Source organism: Acomys minous (genome assembly GCF_964271855.1).
Source record: "Acomys minous genome assembly, chromosome: 3".
Classification (NCBI taxonomy): domain Eukaryota; kingdom Metazoa; phylum Chordata; class Mammalia; order Rodentia; family Muridae; genus Acomys; species Acomys minous.
In genome coordinates, this window is record NC_140485.1 from 107,821,563 (window position 1) to 107,834,746 (window position 13,184).

Genomic DNA, 13,184 nt, shown 5'->3' on the forward strand with positions numbered 1-13,184 from the left:
CTTCTCCCACCATATGGTCACAGCCTATCAGGTCTCATCCAGATAGCCTGCGTCCCCTTCCTCTGAGTGCAACCAGGCCTCCCCAGCAAGGGGAAATGGTCAAATCGGGGGCACCAGAGTTCATGTCAGAGGCAGCCCCCGCTCTCCCCAGAACCGTGGAGAAGGAGCTGTCCATTGGCTGGATCTGAATAGGGGGTCTAGGTTGACTGCATGTATTGTCCTTGGTTGACCCAGCAGTTTGTGCAGGCCCTCTGGGTTCAGATCTGCCAGCCTTGATGATTCTCTTCTTGTGGGGCTCCCAGATGCAAAAAGATAACACATGGTATAGACTCACTTATAATTGGATACTAGCCCACCATGGATGTCCTCTGAGAGTCTTCACTCAGCTGGGGATCAGGACAGATGCTGGGACTCGCTATTGGACTCCAGGTGAGAGGGATATGGAAGAATGGGGAGTTGTAGTTTTTAAAGATAATCTTACCATGGCAGAGCTTGGGCCTCTTTCTTTAGTATACAGATTAAAACATTTGCATAATATGTAGTATTTCCTGAACCACCCAGTGTAGAAAAGCCTGTCCTAACATCTATGCCTTTCCTGTTGCTCTAGGATAGCTTCCCCGCAAGATTTGGAGGAATCCATTTTGTCAATCAGCCTTGGTACATCCATGCCCTGTATACTGTGATCAGACCATTCCTGAAGGAGAAGACTCGGAAAAGGGTAACCTTTGCTTCTTGTTTTAATTCTGATCTCTGTTCCCACCCCTACTCAGTGAGTTATGATGTACACCTCGATTGTTCTGTGTCAGCCACGATACACTTTCTTTAATCTTGCTATATTAGTATTCAGCATATAAAACATTTTTGAATTTTTAGAAAGCCTACAATCTCTCTAGATACGATATTTCATAAACAGAACATTTAAAAACAAGTTTCCCCACTTTCTCACCAGATAATGAAACGCTAGTACCTTCAGTCTCATTGTAAACCTCAAAAAACAAAGCAAAACAAAACAAAAAAACTCTGCAATGCTATTCTATTATTGTTGGTGCACTTAATTTCAAGTGATGTCTAAAAATAAGTCATTCTTTCATGTGCTGACAAATTAGAGCTTGTTATTTTATAATGTTTACTGAAATGAAGCAGATTTTGCAGAATCTGATATATTTGTGTAGCAACAGTCATGATCAATCGGGTATTTTTATAATAATGCTGATGTGTTGAAATGTTAATACCTCTTTAAATAATATGTTATGTGCATTTGCTTAAAAATGAGTTTTGTCATACAAGAGTATCAATAAACATATATGAATGAAAAGCACAAGATTTATGGAACAATAATAATTATTTGGAACATTCACTACTGGCACCATGGTATATAGAATTTTAAACTGTATTTAATTGTGAATAAATTTCATTTATTCATTTAACAGCTCTGTAAACACATTTAAAATATTGTTTACTTACTTATTTAAATAAATATACATACATTGTGAATAGTTCAAACGAGGGTAAGCATACATATTGTCTTTAAAAATTAGTGTTTCTTTTTGGTGAAAACATTCCCAATCTTTCCTTATAGCCTAAAAAATATATACAGTGACTTATCTGGAGTCATTGTACTTATTTTTCTTATCTAGTTGTAACTTGGATAACTTGTATGCACAGCCAAACCTATTCCTAGCTTTTCTTTGCCAGCCTCTGATTACTGATTTTATGCTGAACACTGAAAAGTAAATTTAGTAAACATGCTCTCCTATTTCCGAGTTGAGGAAGGAAGTCTGAGAAAGGATGTATAATGTGCTTCTTCCTAGATGCAGCTGGGAAGCTGTGGAGCCAGTATATGCCCTCACAGCTTCCAGTTGCAGTTACCTCTGTGGTGCTAATCTCATCAAATGATTAGTGACACTGTAAAGTATTCTTACATATGTGGATGACAATAGTGATGTGAATCTCAGTGACTAAGCATTTTGTGTCTTCCAGTCTTGCAAAGTCCTCATTCTGAGCATGAAAGCACAGTAATTATGTGTTCCCACCAAGCACTAGTGAGCGGAGGGCTGACTGTGTGGATTTGTTAAAAATATTGCAGTAGTTCAGGAGGAAGAACTCTACAAACAACTGTGACTTATACTGAGTTATTCTTGCCTTTTAGCATGAGCTTATGCATATTTTAGGGTTCAAAAGTATATCGAAGTGCTTCACAAATGCACCCCCAGGCTTTGTTTTATGATGTGGTCATCAGGCTATCCAAAACATCTGCTGGGGATTTTAGCACAAGTTCCACGTGTGTGTTCCCTCTTGCCACATGCTGTCCTCAATGCCTTATGTGTGTTTCATTTAGTACAATAATGCTTTAGGGTAAGATTTTTTTCCCCCTCATGTTTCCCGGTTGGCGAGGAGACCTGGAAGGATCAACATTTTGCTGTATATTACAGTTAGTGGATAGAACAGCTAGAGGGTCAGAAGGGTAGAAAGTTTCACAGAGAGAGGACAGCGAAGACACAAGTCATAGGTCAGCATGTGTCTAAGATATCGAACAGAAACAAAGAGCACAAGAAATCTGAAGAATGAGCTACAGGGGAAGATAATAAGAGATAAGATCAAAGAAAAGATGGGTCATTTGGTCTTATGTGGTCTTGTGTGTCAGTGCAAGTGCAAGTTCAACCAGTCTCATCTTTACGTCATGCGACTGCTCTCTTGAATGCATTGCTAGCCAGATGGAGGTGAGGTGCCTGAACTTCATAATTTTAGTTAATTTTATATGGCTTGAAAATTTTCATGTAAAATGACTAAAGGTTAAATCCCTTTAATTTGTACTTATATAATGAACACACATGGCAAAGGTATTTTATTCTTACTGGCATTACAAGCGATGCCTTGTCATAACATTTATTCAAGCACATTACACTGCTGATGTTATAAATACATGTTCTGAAAATCTACAGAAAGGGAACCTATGTGCATTGGGAATCTTCTTCCATAGACTCAGGTGTGCAAGAAATGGTATGGCTTCAATTTCTTAAATTAAGTTAAATACAAACATAAAGGAATGGTGGGGCTTTCTCTGTTTGACATTATGAAGTCTCTTCTCACAATTTCATCAATGGCTGGAATTTTCATACCAGGCTTCCCATCCATTATATCCATGCTTAAAAATCTCAGCATTCAATGCAGTGTTAGTTCCTATAGTGAAGGCGTTTTTCAGTTCTGCTCCTACATTGCCAGCTAAATAAAGGCATTGTTGCTGACTCTGCAAAGTAGGCAATTAGCTTCAACTCATCATCCCATTGCAACCTTGGGGGATCCCCAGCTTAAGCTTTTTTCACCACCCAAAGGTTGACAAGGGGCTAGGTTTTCCATTAACATGCATGCATATATATATGTGTGTGTGTGTGTGTGTGTGTGTGTGTGTGTGTGTGTGTGTGTGTTTGCGTGTGTGTATAGCTTTCCTTATTTGCAGCTGTATGTTTCTTCCTTCTTTTCTCTTCCTGTTGACCTGGTGTCATCTCTTTAATGGCATAAGTGACACAGAAAATTAAATAGAAAAAGAAAAGGCTGTTTTCAGGATAACTCTTAGTGTTGTGAAGTATAGTAAGACAAATGAGCCCATAAGGGTCAAATAACTTTCCTGAGATAGCAGAAGAGAAAATGATAGATGATCGATAGATAGATGTAAGAAATAAAACCAAAACAAGTCAATAGCAAAACTTCAATAGAATCTCTTAACACAGAAGTATTTAAGACAAAGAAATCAAGGAGCAAACATTTCCCAGATGAGCAGTCATGATGCATTCTTGATGTCCACATCAGAGGACCAGCTCACATTTAAAGTTCTGAAAGATAATAATTTTTTAAGGATATTAGTAAACAGTGGGTTTTGAGAAATGGTACTATTGTGGTTTATTAATCATCAAAGGTGTACATGTATCTTTTTTTCCCAAGATATATATTATTTTATTAATTAGTTCTTGTTACATCTCAATGGTTATCCCTTCCCTTGTATCCTCCCATTCTTCCCTCCCTCCCATTTTCCCCTTATTCCCCTCCCCTATGACTGTTCCTGAGGGGGATTTCCTCCCCCTGTATATGCTCATAGGGTATCAAGTTTCTTCTTGGTAAGCTGCTATCCTTTCTCTGAGTGCCACCAGGTCTCCCCCTCCAGGGGACATGGTCAAATATGAGGCACCAGAGTTCGTGTGAAAGTCATACCCTACTCTTCACTCAACTGTGGAGAATTTTCTGTCCGTTGGCTAGAGCTGGGTAGGGGTTTAAAGTTTACCGCTTGTGTACATGTATCTTGACACTAAGTAAATTAAATGATACATTAGCAGATGAGTGGTGTTAAAAAGCACATGATAGTGAAAAAGTAAGCATTCGTTTCTCTGTTGAGCAGGATCAGAGTGATGAACGTGCTCAACAGTGAAGGAATTCATACAGAAGCACAGGTCATGGATATGATAAGGCAGAAATCTCCAGGCAGAAGAACGGCCCATGACAAATACTCTAAGACAGTAGTGGGAGATGGATTCAAAAGAATAGTTCTTGTAGGAAAAAATGGAGCCATGTACGGTTTGCTTTTTGCAGTGAACAGATCATCCAGTGGTGAATTATGAGCAGGACGATGTAATCTGGTGTATGTACTGGCACAGCCACTCTGGCTGCCATGTTTGAGGGCATTCTGAAGGAAGAAGAGAGGAAATAGGATGATGACGAAGAGAAATGTGCTGTGGCTAAAGGACAGGGGTGCCACTGCTAACAAGGATAACACAAAAATAATTTTTGGATAGCTTGGATGATGCAAGAAGTAAAATATGATTCATATGTATTGGTTTGAGAAACAGGAAACAGGATCACACCATTATTGGTGCTAAGAATAGGCAGAAGCAGTTTTGGGGGGGCATGAAATTTTTGAGTTCAGTCTTAGATCTGTTGGATTTGAGGTACCCATTGGACATTAAAATGCAAATGCCAAGGCGAGGGGGCTTCAAATACAGAACTCAAGAATATAGTCTGATTTCTAGAAACACATTTTTAGTTGTGTGTGGTTAATATTAAACATCTAAAGATTGAGTTAAATCACCGAGAATGTAGTTAAAGAATAATAAGTCCAGGAATCAAGGCCTTGGTTTCATTAAAGTTAAAATATTGGTGTTGGGCTGGGCATGGTAACACATGTCTTTATTGATATCACCTGAGAGGTCAAGGAAAATGGATCTCTGTGAGTTCAAAGGTAGCATTGGTCTACATAATAAACATAACACATCCCAGGCCTGCCAGGTTACATAGTGAGACAGTGTCTTCCAAAAAAAAAAAATGTTGGGATCATCAGCAAAGGAGATTAAAGAAGAATGTAGCAAGGTTGAAGAAAATCAATGGTAGTAGGAGAAAACTATGTCCGTTAGGAAGACATCTCCCCTATCTAGTTCTGCCGAGGCTTGAGGATATAAGAGGCAAGAATTGGATATTGAGTTCATCAGGGAGAGCAAAATTGACAACCGGTGACATCATGTAGATTAAGAGGTTGGGTAGATATGGACCATGTTATGAAATGTGGGAGGAGAGTATCTGAACAATGCTTAAACACAACTCCTCTGGTGAGTTCTGTTGTCAACAGAAAATTGAAGCTATGAACTAAAGAGCCAACATAGGTTTTATGCATCAATTTGCAGGGTATTGAAGACAGCATTTTTTTTTCTCAGATGGGAAAGAGAGGGTAAGGTTATAATATGAGAAAGACAAGGGATAACTGTTGGGAAATAAAAGGGAGTCAACAAAAGAAAATGGATCTTGTTTTGCATGTGGAATAGTTGGTCTCTGTGAGGTTTCTTCTCTGTCTGTTCTAGCGGTGAGGTGGAACACATGGGCACAGATGCTGGTGGGTGGATCTCAGCTGGCTGCCCTATTTCCTCAGTGAGAGTGGAATCAAGGCCAATGCTGAAAGTGATGCCGAGAGAGGAGGTAGCAGAATGTTGCAGAATTTACTGCTCTAAGGATGTTTTTTTTTAACCACAACACCCTCATGATTTGATGGAAGATTCTGATGTGATGAAACATTTAATTTTTTTCAGTTAGATAAATGACACAATAAGATTTTTTAGAACTATATTTTCTAGGGAAATACTTCTGACTGAAGAATACACACACACACACACACACACACACACACACACACACATATACACACACACACATATACACACACACATACACACACACACTCACTCAGGATTCAGCATTGACCAATGTTTGGCTGATATTTGTTTTTAATCTTCCATAATTTGTTAAAAACAATAGCTTATTAGGGATTTTCCTCCCTATGAGTCACTTGATGATACAGATATATTTTCCTATATATTTGCTTCTGTGGATTCTAAAAGTGCAGAGAACAATTATGAATGTGTTAGCCCATTCATCTGAACCCAAAGTGTGAAATTAAGTTACTTATAAAATACACTTTTAAAATAAGTTTTACAGAAATTTGTGTAAGATGCTAGTGATGCTTTTGAGAGGTAGAGCTATATTTTTGCGATGATGGAGATGAAAATGAAGAAAAAGAAAACTATACTTTAAAAGTCTCGCATTCTCAGACTGGAAATGGAAGGCAATAACTGATAATAAAAACATGATCAGGAAGAAGGATTTGTGAATCACATTCTTGTATTTTCTAAATTTTTAAATATTTGAATATTGACAATTTCACACTTGTGTATGCACATAAGACATAGTAATATATTTGTACATATAATAGTGTATTTTGTTTACTGTCATTGATCTTCTCTTGTCTTTTTCCACCCCCTTGCCTCAGGCCTCACATCTCTCTTCCATGAGTTTAACCTGGGCCTTCTATGAGACCATGGGTTTGGAATGATCCATTGCAGCCTTGTGGTCTAATAAGTGGACATATATTGGCAGAAGATGATTTCTCCCCCAGAACCCACCACTGTTCAATGGTTTATCAGGGAGGGGGAGGGTTATGTGAGCATCCACCCAGCCAATGATTGAGTGTTGGAAGGACCAGTCTTGTGCAGAGCTGTTGCAATGCAACTGCAGCTACTGTGAGATCACAATTGCATTGACTGTGCTATGTCCAGAAGAAATAATTTCTCTGGCTATTTCTGCCCTCTCTTCTGTAATGTTTCCTGAAGCTTAGATGGACTAGTATAAAATGTCATTTTTAGGGAACAGCTAAGCACTCAGTCATCACTTATTCTCAACACCTCTAGCAGCAATGTGTCTCTATATTCACTACCACTCATTGCAAAGAGAAATTTACCTGATTAAGACTGGTAGAAGCATTTGTATAACAACAAAACATAAACATTTATCTATGGGCATAAACACAAATCTTTCTCATGCACTTTGTCACCATGTCATGTCAATAAACGCTAAAACAAAAAAAAAAACACTAGGAAGTTCACACTTAGGGCTGAAACCATCTTCAGTCCTATTTTGATTTGCTTCATTTTCTTTTATTTTTTATTTCCTTGAGATTTTTTTTGCAATATGAAATGTATTTTAATCAGTCCAACTAACCTCACAGCCTCTTCCTGTCTACTCTACTCTATCTTTATAACCACTTTTTCTTTCCATCTTTATACACTTTATTTTTTTTTTAAGCCTTATGTGCCTTCTTGAAGCTGCCTGGATGAACATGCATTTGGGGCTATCTACAGGAGCAGGAATAACCTCTCATGGACCACATTTCTAAACGCAATAGACTCTCAGGGAAGGACAGGACTTCATGAGTTGTGCCTCTTCTCCTGCTTCGCTTCATGCTGGGAATTCAGTTGGCTTGTCCTTATGAAGACCCTGTGCGTGCAGTCACGGCCACTATGAATCTGAAAGTGCTGATTTGCTGCAGATATCTACTACCTGTGGCTCTGTCGGTCTTTTCCGGTTCCTTGCTGTGATGATGTCCAAGCTCTGGGAAGGAGGATATGCGATATAAATGTCCTAGTTAGAACTAAATAAATACCCAATAGTCTCTTATCTTCGGCATGATGATAAGTCGTGTGTGTCTGTGTCATTTAGCATCAACTGGGCTTCTCTGATGAGAATTTAAAGATGCAGTAATATGTGAATATGAAGATAATCTGAAAGCTTCATCTCTACTGGTTAGCTTTCACCATACTAGAAGATTCTAGGCATGCTGTTACAGAGGAAAGTAACCAGTAGTCTTTGCTAGCTGTAAACTCTGTGAGCTAAAACAACTAACAATTGGCCGTACATGATGTGGCCCACTGTTACAATAATGATGCAGGTGTATGAGTAAACAACTTTCTGATTGAACTTTAATCCTGCTTCATAAGAATAAATTCATACCTGCTATAATACTTGGGCCAGAAGTCTGTGGCTGGCTAGACCATGACTCCTAGTAAAGAACCTAATACTGTTATTCTATGTGGATATAGTGATAAACTTTCCCATAAGCTCTTCATTTTTTTTTATTTTTTGGTTTTTCGAGACAGGGTCTCTCTGTGTACCCTTGGGTGTCTTAAACTTGTTTTTGCAGACCAGGCTAGCCTCAACCTCACAGAGATTCACCTGCCTCTTCTCCTGAGTGCTGGGATTGAAGGTGAGAGCCACCATGCCCAGCTAAGTTCTTAATTTTTATACCCACAGATTGATACATCTTTCAGCTATGGATTTAAAAAAAAAAGTTTTAAAAAAGTTTTTACACATAAATGCAATACATTGCACACAACAAGAACTATGAAACAATCAGGAATTACATAAATGCTACATTCATAATGTTTTGGCTATTTTTATTTGGCAACCTTGGAGAAAACATCTTTCCTATCTTGGTGGGTGTAAAATTCTGAATGTAAATCAGTATCTATCATATCTCATCTCTATCAAATTAAAACATCTATCTAGACCTAAAAATAAATTACCCCCTAAAAAAACTAAGCTTAGTTGTAAAACTAAACTATCTGATCTTCAACCCCATTAGAAACTTGAGAAGCAATAAAATTAATTACCCCAGTAAACTGGAGGTGCAGGTTAACAGCTTCCAAAATGAAAAACAAAACAAAACAAAAACCCCCAACAGACTCAGTTTGCTGCCTGATAAGTCACCCAAAACTCTCTATAATGTTGGAGCATCATTTTCAGCCTTTTGGGCCAGTATATCTGACAGATATATTTGTGAGGCAGGAACTGTTGAAAACTTGCATACCTGTCTAGGCAGAGATTGGTCTTTGACTCTGCCTGTGTTCAAGCTTGACCACTTTTATGCAGAATTCTTTCTGTGGCAGAAATGAGGACATTTTACCTGGTGGCTGGCTTGCCATAGTTAAAGCCATATCCACAGGAGGTTCATTGATGCTCATCATCTTCTTTGAGGTAGGCTGGGTGTTGCCAGGAATTAACCTGTCTTATTGTCAAAGAATCTTTAGTTAGAGAAACATCTTTAAATATCAGATTCTGTAGGTTTTTGAGGTTCTTGAAGACCTTATCTAACTATTTTACTTTATCTACCTATAGAGTCATATCTATCTATTAAAGCTAGGATGCATATTCTTGTGATAAAAATAGACTAGTAATTGACATGACCATGATTTGATCAACTAACAATTAGCTTGTAATATGTAACTATCCTAAACTGCCTGCAATAGCACTTTCAAAGTATTGGAAGTAAATCTTGTATTATAATTGAGTTATATGTGTACAACACCTTATATTAGAGTAGAAATATATATAATGTGTGAACACTAATCTTAAATTTGAATTCTATATCAATGTATCAAAATTAAACTTAGAATATATAGAAATCTATACAAGTGAATTAAAAATAACATTATTTGTGAGTAACAATTAAGGCCTTAAGTTGAGGAGCAGATTCAATAATCTTCCTTTTTGTCCTATCATCCTTGTGTATTTCTATATTCCCCATTCTTCCTTTTCAACCCCTCTCTCCATACCTATGAGAGAAAGATAAAGGAAAAGAGAGACATCCCTGAATCCATCCTTGTTTTCTCTCTGAGTAAGGCCAATAATAACTTATAACCAACTCCCAATGAAAATAATCATCTGTTGCTAAAAAGAGCAACCAAAAACCTACCTAACCCTTCTTAGGGGAAATGGGTCAACGTTCTCTTAAGGTTTCTTCCAGATGATTTGTGGTGAATAATACATTTGTAGGGGCCCAACTGAAATTGGGGAAAATGGTTAAACAAGCCAGGAATAGTATTTGTGGTCCAGTTTGTAAATGTTGAGAAATTCCAGGCTTAATAGAAGTCCTGTGTGAGACAGTCTGAAATGCTAGGCCAATTGGAATCTGAAATTTTCTCAAAGATGTCCTGGGAGCTTTCCTGTTCTGATGAGGAATAGCAACAGAAGCACTTGGTTCTGAAACACGAAGGATGCAGGATGTCATTGACCAACATGCTGAGAGGGATGAATCTTGTCAAGTCTGACCCAGGGTCAGCGTCTGGTTCTTTTCTTCTGAAAACATGTAATTTCTCACAAGCATTATACAGTCCTAAAATTATAAATGTATGAGGTGTGCGGGATGCACAAAACAATTAAGGCTAGTTCTCTGCTCTTTGTATGAGCAGAAGAAAAACGTTTCCAAATCTTCATTCATGCCATACGAAAACAGTATCTAATAATAAGCCTCCAGGATTTTGTGACCAGCGAAACGCATTGTCTATGCATAGACATTCATGTCTCAGCCAGTCTCAGATCTATTCCCTGTATTGGGCTTAGCAATATAAGTTACCCGATTGTTCTGAACTTTGAATTCTTTACATCCCGATTGTGGCCCCCTTCTTCTTCATCTCCCAACCCCACCTTCTCTTCCTCCTTCATACCCTCTTCCTCCCTCACCCAATCCTCAGAAAGAGGAGCCCTCCTCCTCCTGTAATGAGCCATGGATGTTTAACCATGTTTATAAGGAGACATTGATTCCTTCTGTGGATCATGTCTCAAAACTGATGTAAGAGCAAATGAGTAACATAACAGTTGTGCAGTTAGTGTACCAGTCTGCGCATTGTGCTTGGCAGGATGGTACTGCAGTTACTAAGGTAGTAGCTAGGTAAGACTGCTGAAGTCTTGTCTCCCCTAACAGTATTTACAACATCTCCAGAAACCATGAAAGCCAGCCAGTGGGTAGGAAGCTTCCAGCTCTGTTCCAGCCTGCTTTTTCTATAGCTTGAAACCACAACTGTGTTGTGTTTCCTTTCGAGACCTTATTAATAATGATGCTTGTTGGCTATTAAGTACTGAAAGTTGTTTTTTATTCACTGGTATAATCTTATTTCAGAGAGAGTTTGGTTATGTCAACATGTTAATGGATGGTGTTTTAATATTCATAATGTTAAAAATGTTTAAAAAGAGAAAATTTTAAATGATTCTTAGTTTTAAAAATGAAGAAAATGGAAGCAATTGATGGAGATAATAATAATGGAGATTGTGGCTTGAATTCATTTTCATCTTATAAAAATATTCATGTAAACAATAATACCAATAAATTAAGTACCGGTATACTTATAATGTGTTTCCCCTTTCAATTCATTGTTCTATTTTTCATTTGGACCATGACTATGTAAATCTCAAGGATAGAGGGTATTGGCAATAATACAGATTACATATCCTCTGACACATGGGCCTCACTCAGCATTTTTATGTGAGGGAGCTAATTTAATTATCTTTAGAGCACCCACTTCAAACTATAAAGCAACAGTAGAGCAGTTATAGTAGTCTTCTTCTTATTGACAATAAAGAGAAACAGACATGGAGGCAGCTTTAGGCTTTGATAACATGGACAGCTCTGGAACCAGTGAGAAAAGGCTGTTTGACCAGCATCCATTGTGCACATCACCAGGTTTGCAGAGCAAAACACCAAGGACATGTGGAACTTTGCTCATTATACCCATGGTCCTGACAAAGAAGCAGAAAATCAAATTTGTGTTTCCTTTAGAGACCTTATTAATAGTGACACTTATTGGCTATTAAGTACTGAAAGTTTTTTCCCCCCACTGGAATAATCCAGCTAAAGCCCAGTAACTATCTGATCATCCAGAAATTAAACATTCTTGATTCTCAGGATTTTTATAGGAAATGCTAGACGATGAGCCAATCTTGCTTCATAGAGCAGAGGAGAGACTTAAGCATTCTGAGAGACATACAAACCTCTTATGTTTGTTTTAGTCGCCTCACCCCTGCCTCACAGCTTTTAGATGGTATTTAGTTTCCTCTCTGTGTTTCCCTCCCATCTTTCACCCTGCGTTTATAGATATTTTTGCATGGTAACAACCTGAACAGTCTCCACCAGCTGATTCATCCTGAGATCCTGCCTTCTGAGTTCGGAGGAATGTTGCCACCATATGACATGGGGACATGGGCCAGGACCCTGCTGGACCATGAGTACGATGACGACAGCGAGTACAACGTGGACTCCTACAGCATGCCTGTGAAGGAAGTAGAGAAGGAACTCTCTCCCAAATCCATGAAGAGGTATGTTCACATAGACTGGGAAGAGGGTGCAGCTGTTGGGAGAAGGCACGCTGAGACTTCCCTATCCTACATGTTTTCAGTTTTCTGTCGTATTTCCTTTCTGATAGAATTTTAAAGACTCGTAGTGACAACGACAGTTGTGTGAGAACATAAAAGTCCAATCACTTACTTACAAAAATGTCATATGTGTCACAAAGATACACACAACACACAAACACATGCTGTTGTTATTTAGTAGTAGGGATAGTAATGATTATTATCAGGGCTCTAATTATTATTATGGCAGTATTTTCTAACCCTTTAGCAATTAGTCAAGACACAGACACCTGTTACATTGTAAAGTAGCCATAGTTAACCTTGGGCAAGGCAGATATTAATCCCCTAAACTGGCTCCCATTTGGGGCCAAATATTCCATACCCTGCCCTAATCCCACCCTGTCTGCTTCTAGTAACTTCTATCAAGCTACCTACCATCCACCACCCCAAATACTTGCTAATGCTCTTCATCTAGGCCAAATATCCAGCCATATGCTTCTTCCTTCTCCTAACCTATGATGCTGGCTTCCTTCCTCCTGCTCTTCTCCTTCAGTCACTCCTCATCCTCTGGTCTCTTTCCCAAAAGCCTGAGGACCTTAGCCATGCTTACCCCACTTGCCCTGTCCAGGTGTGTTGGCTTTTTATTGGCCAAATAGGAATAAGTTTTTAGGCAAGGCTACATAGCAGTCTTG

General features: G+C 38.5%; 1 protein-coding gene across 1 annotated transcript in view; it reads left to right on the plus strand.

The window, feature by feature from the left end:
* The window catches only part of CLVS2 (clavesin 2), a gene marked incomplete at its 5' end in the record, with an annotated part of 86,373 nt that overhangs the window by 62,350 nt on the left and 10,839 nt on the right, over window positions 1-13,184 (plus strand). Inside the window, 2 exons of the mRNA XM_084775821.1 lie at window positions 608-718; window positions 12,236-12,456. Coding sequence (XP_084631947.1) covers window positions 608-718; window positions 12,236-12,456 — 332 coding nt within the window. The remainder of the gene's footprint in view (window positions 1-607; window positions 719-12,235; window positions 12,457-13,184) is intronic.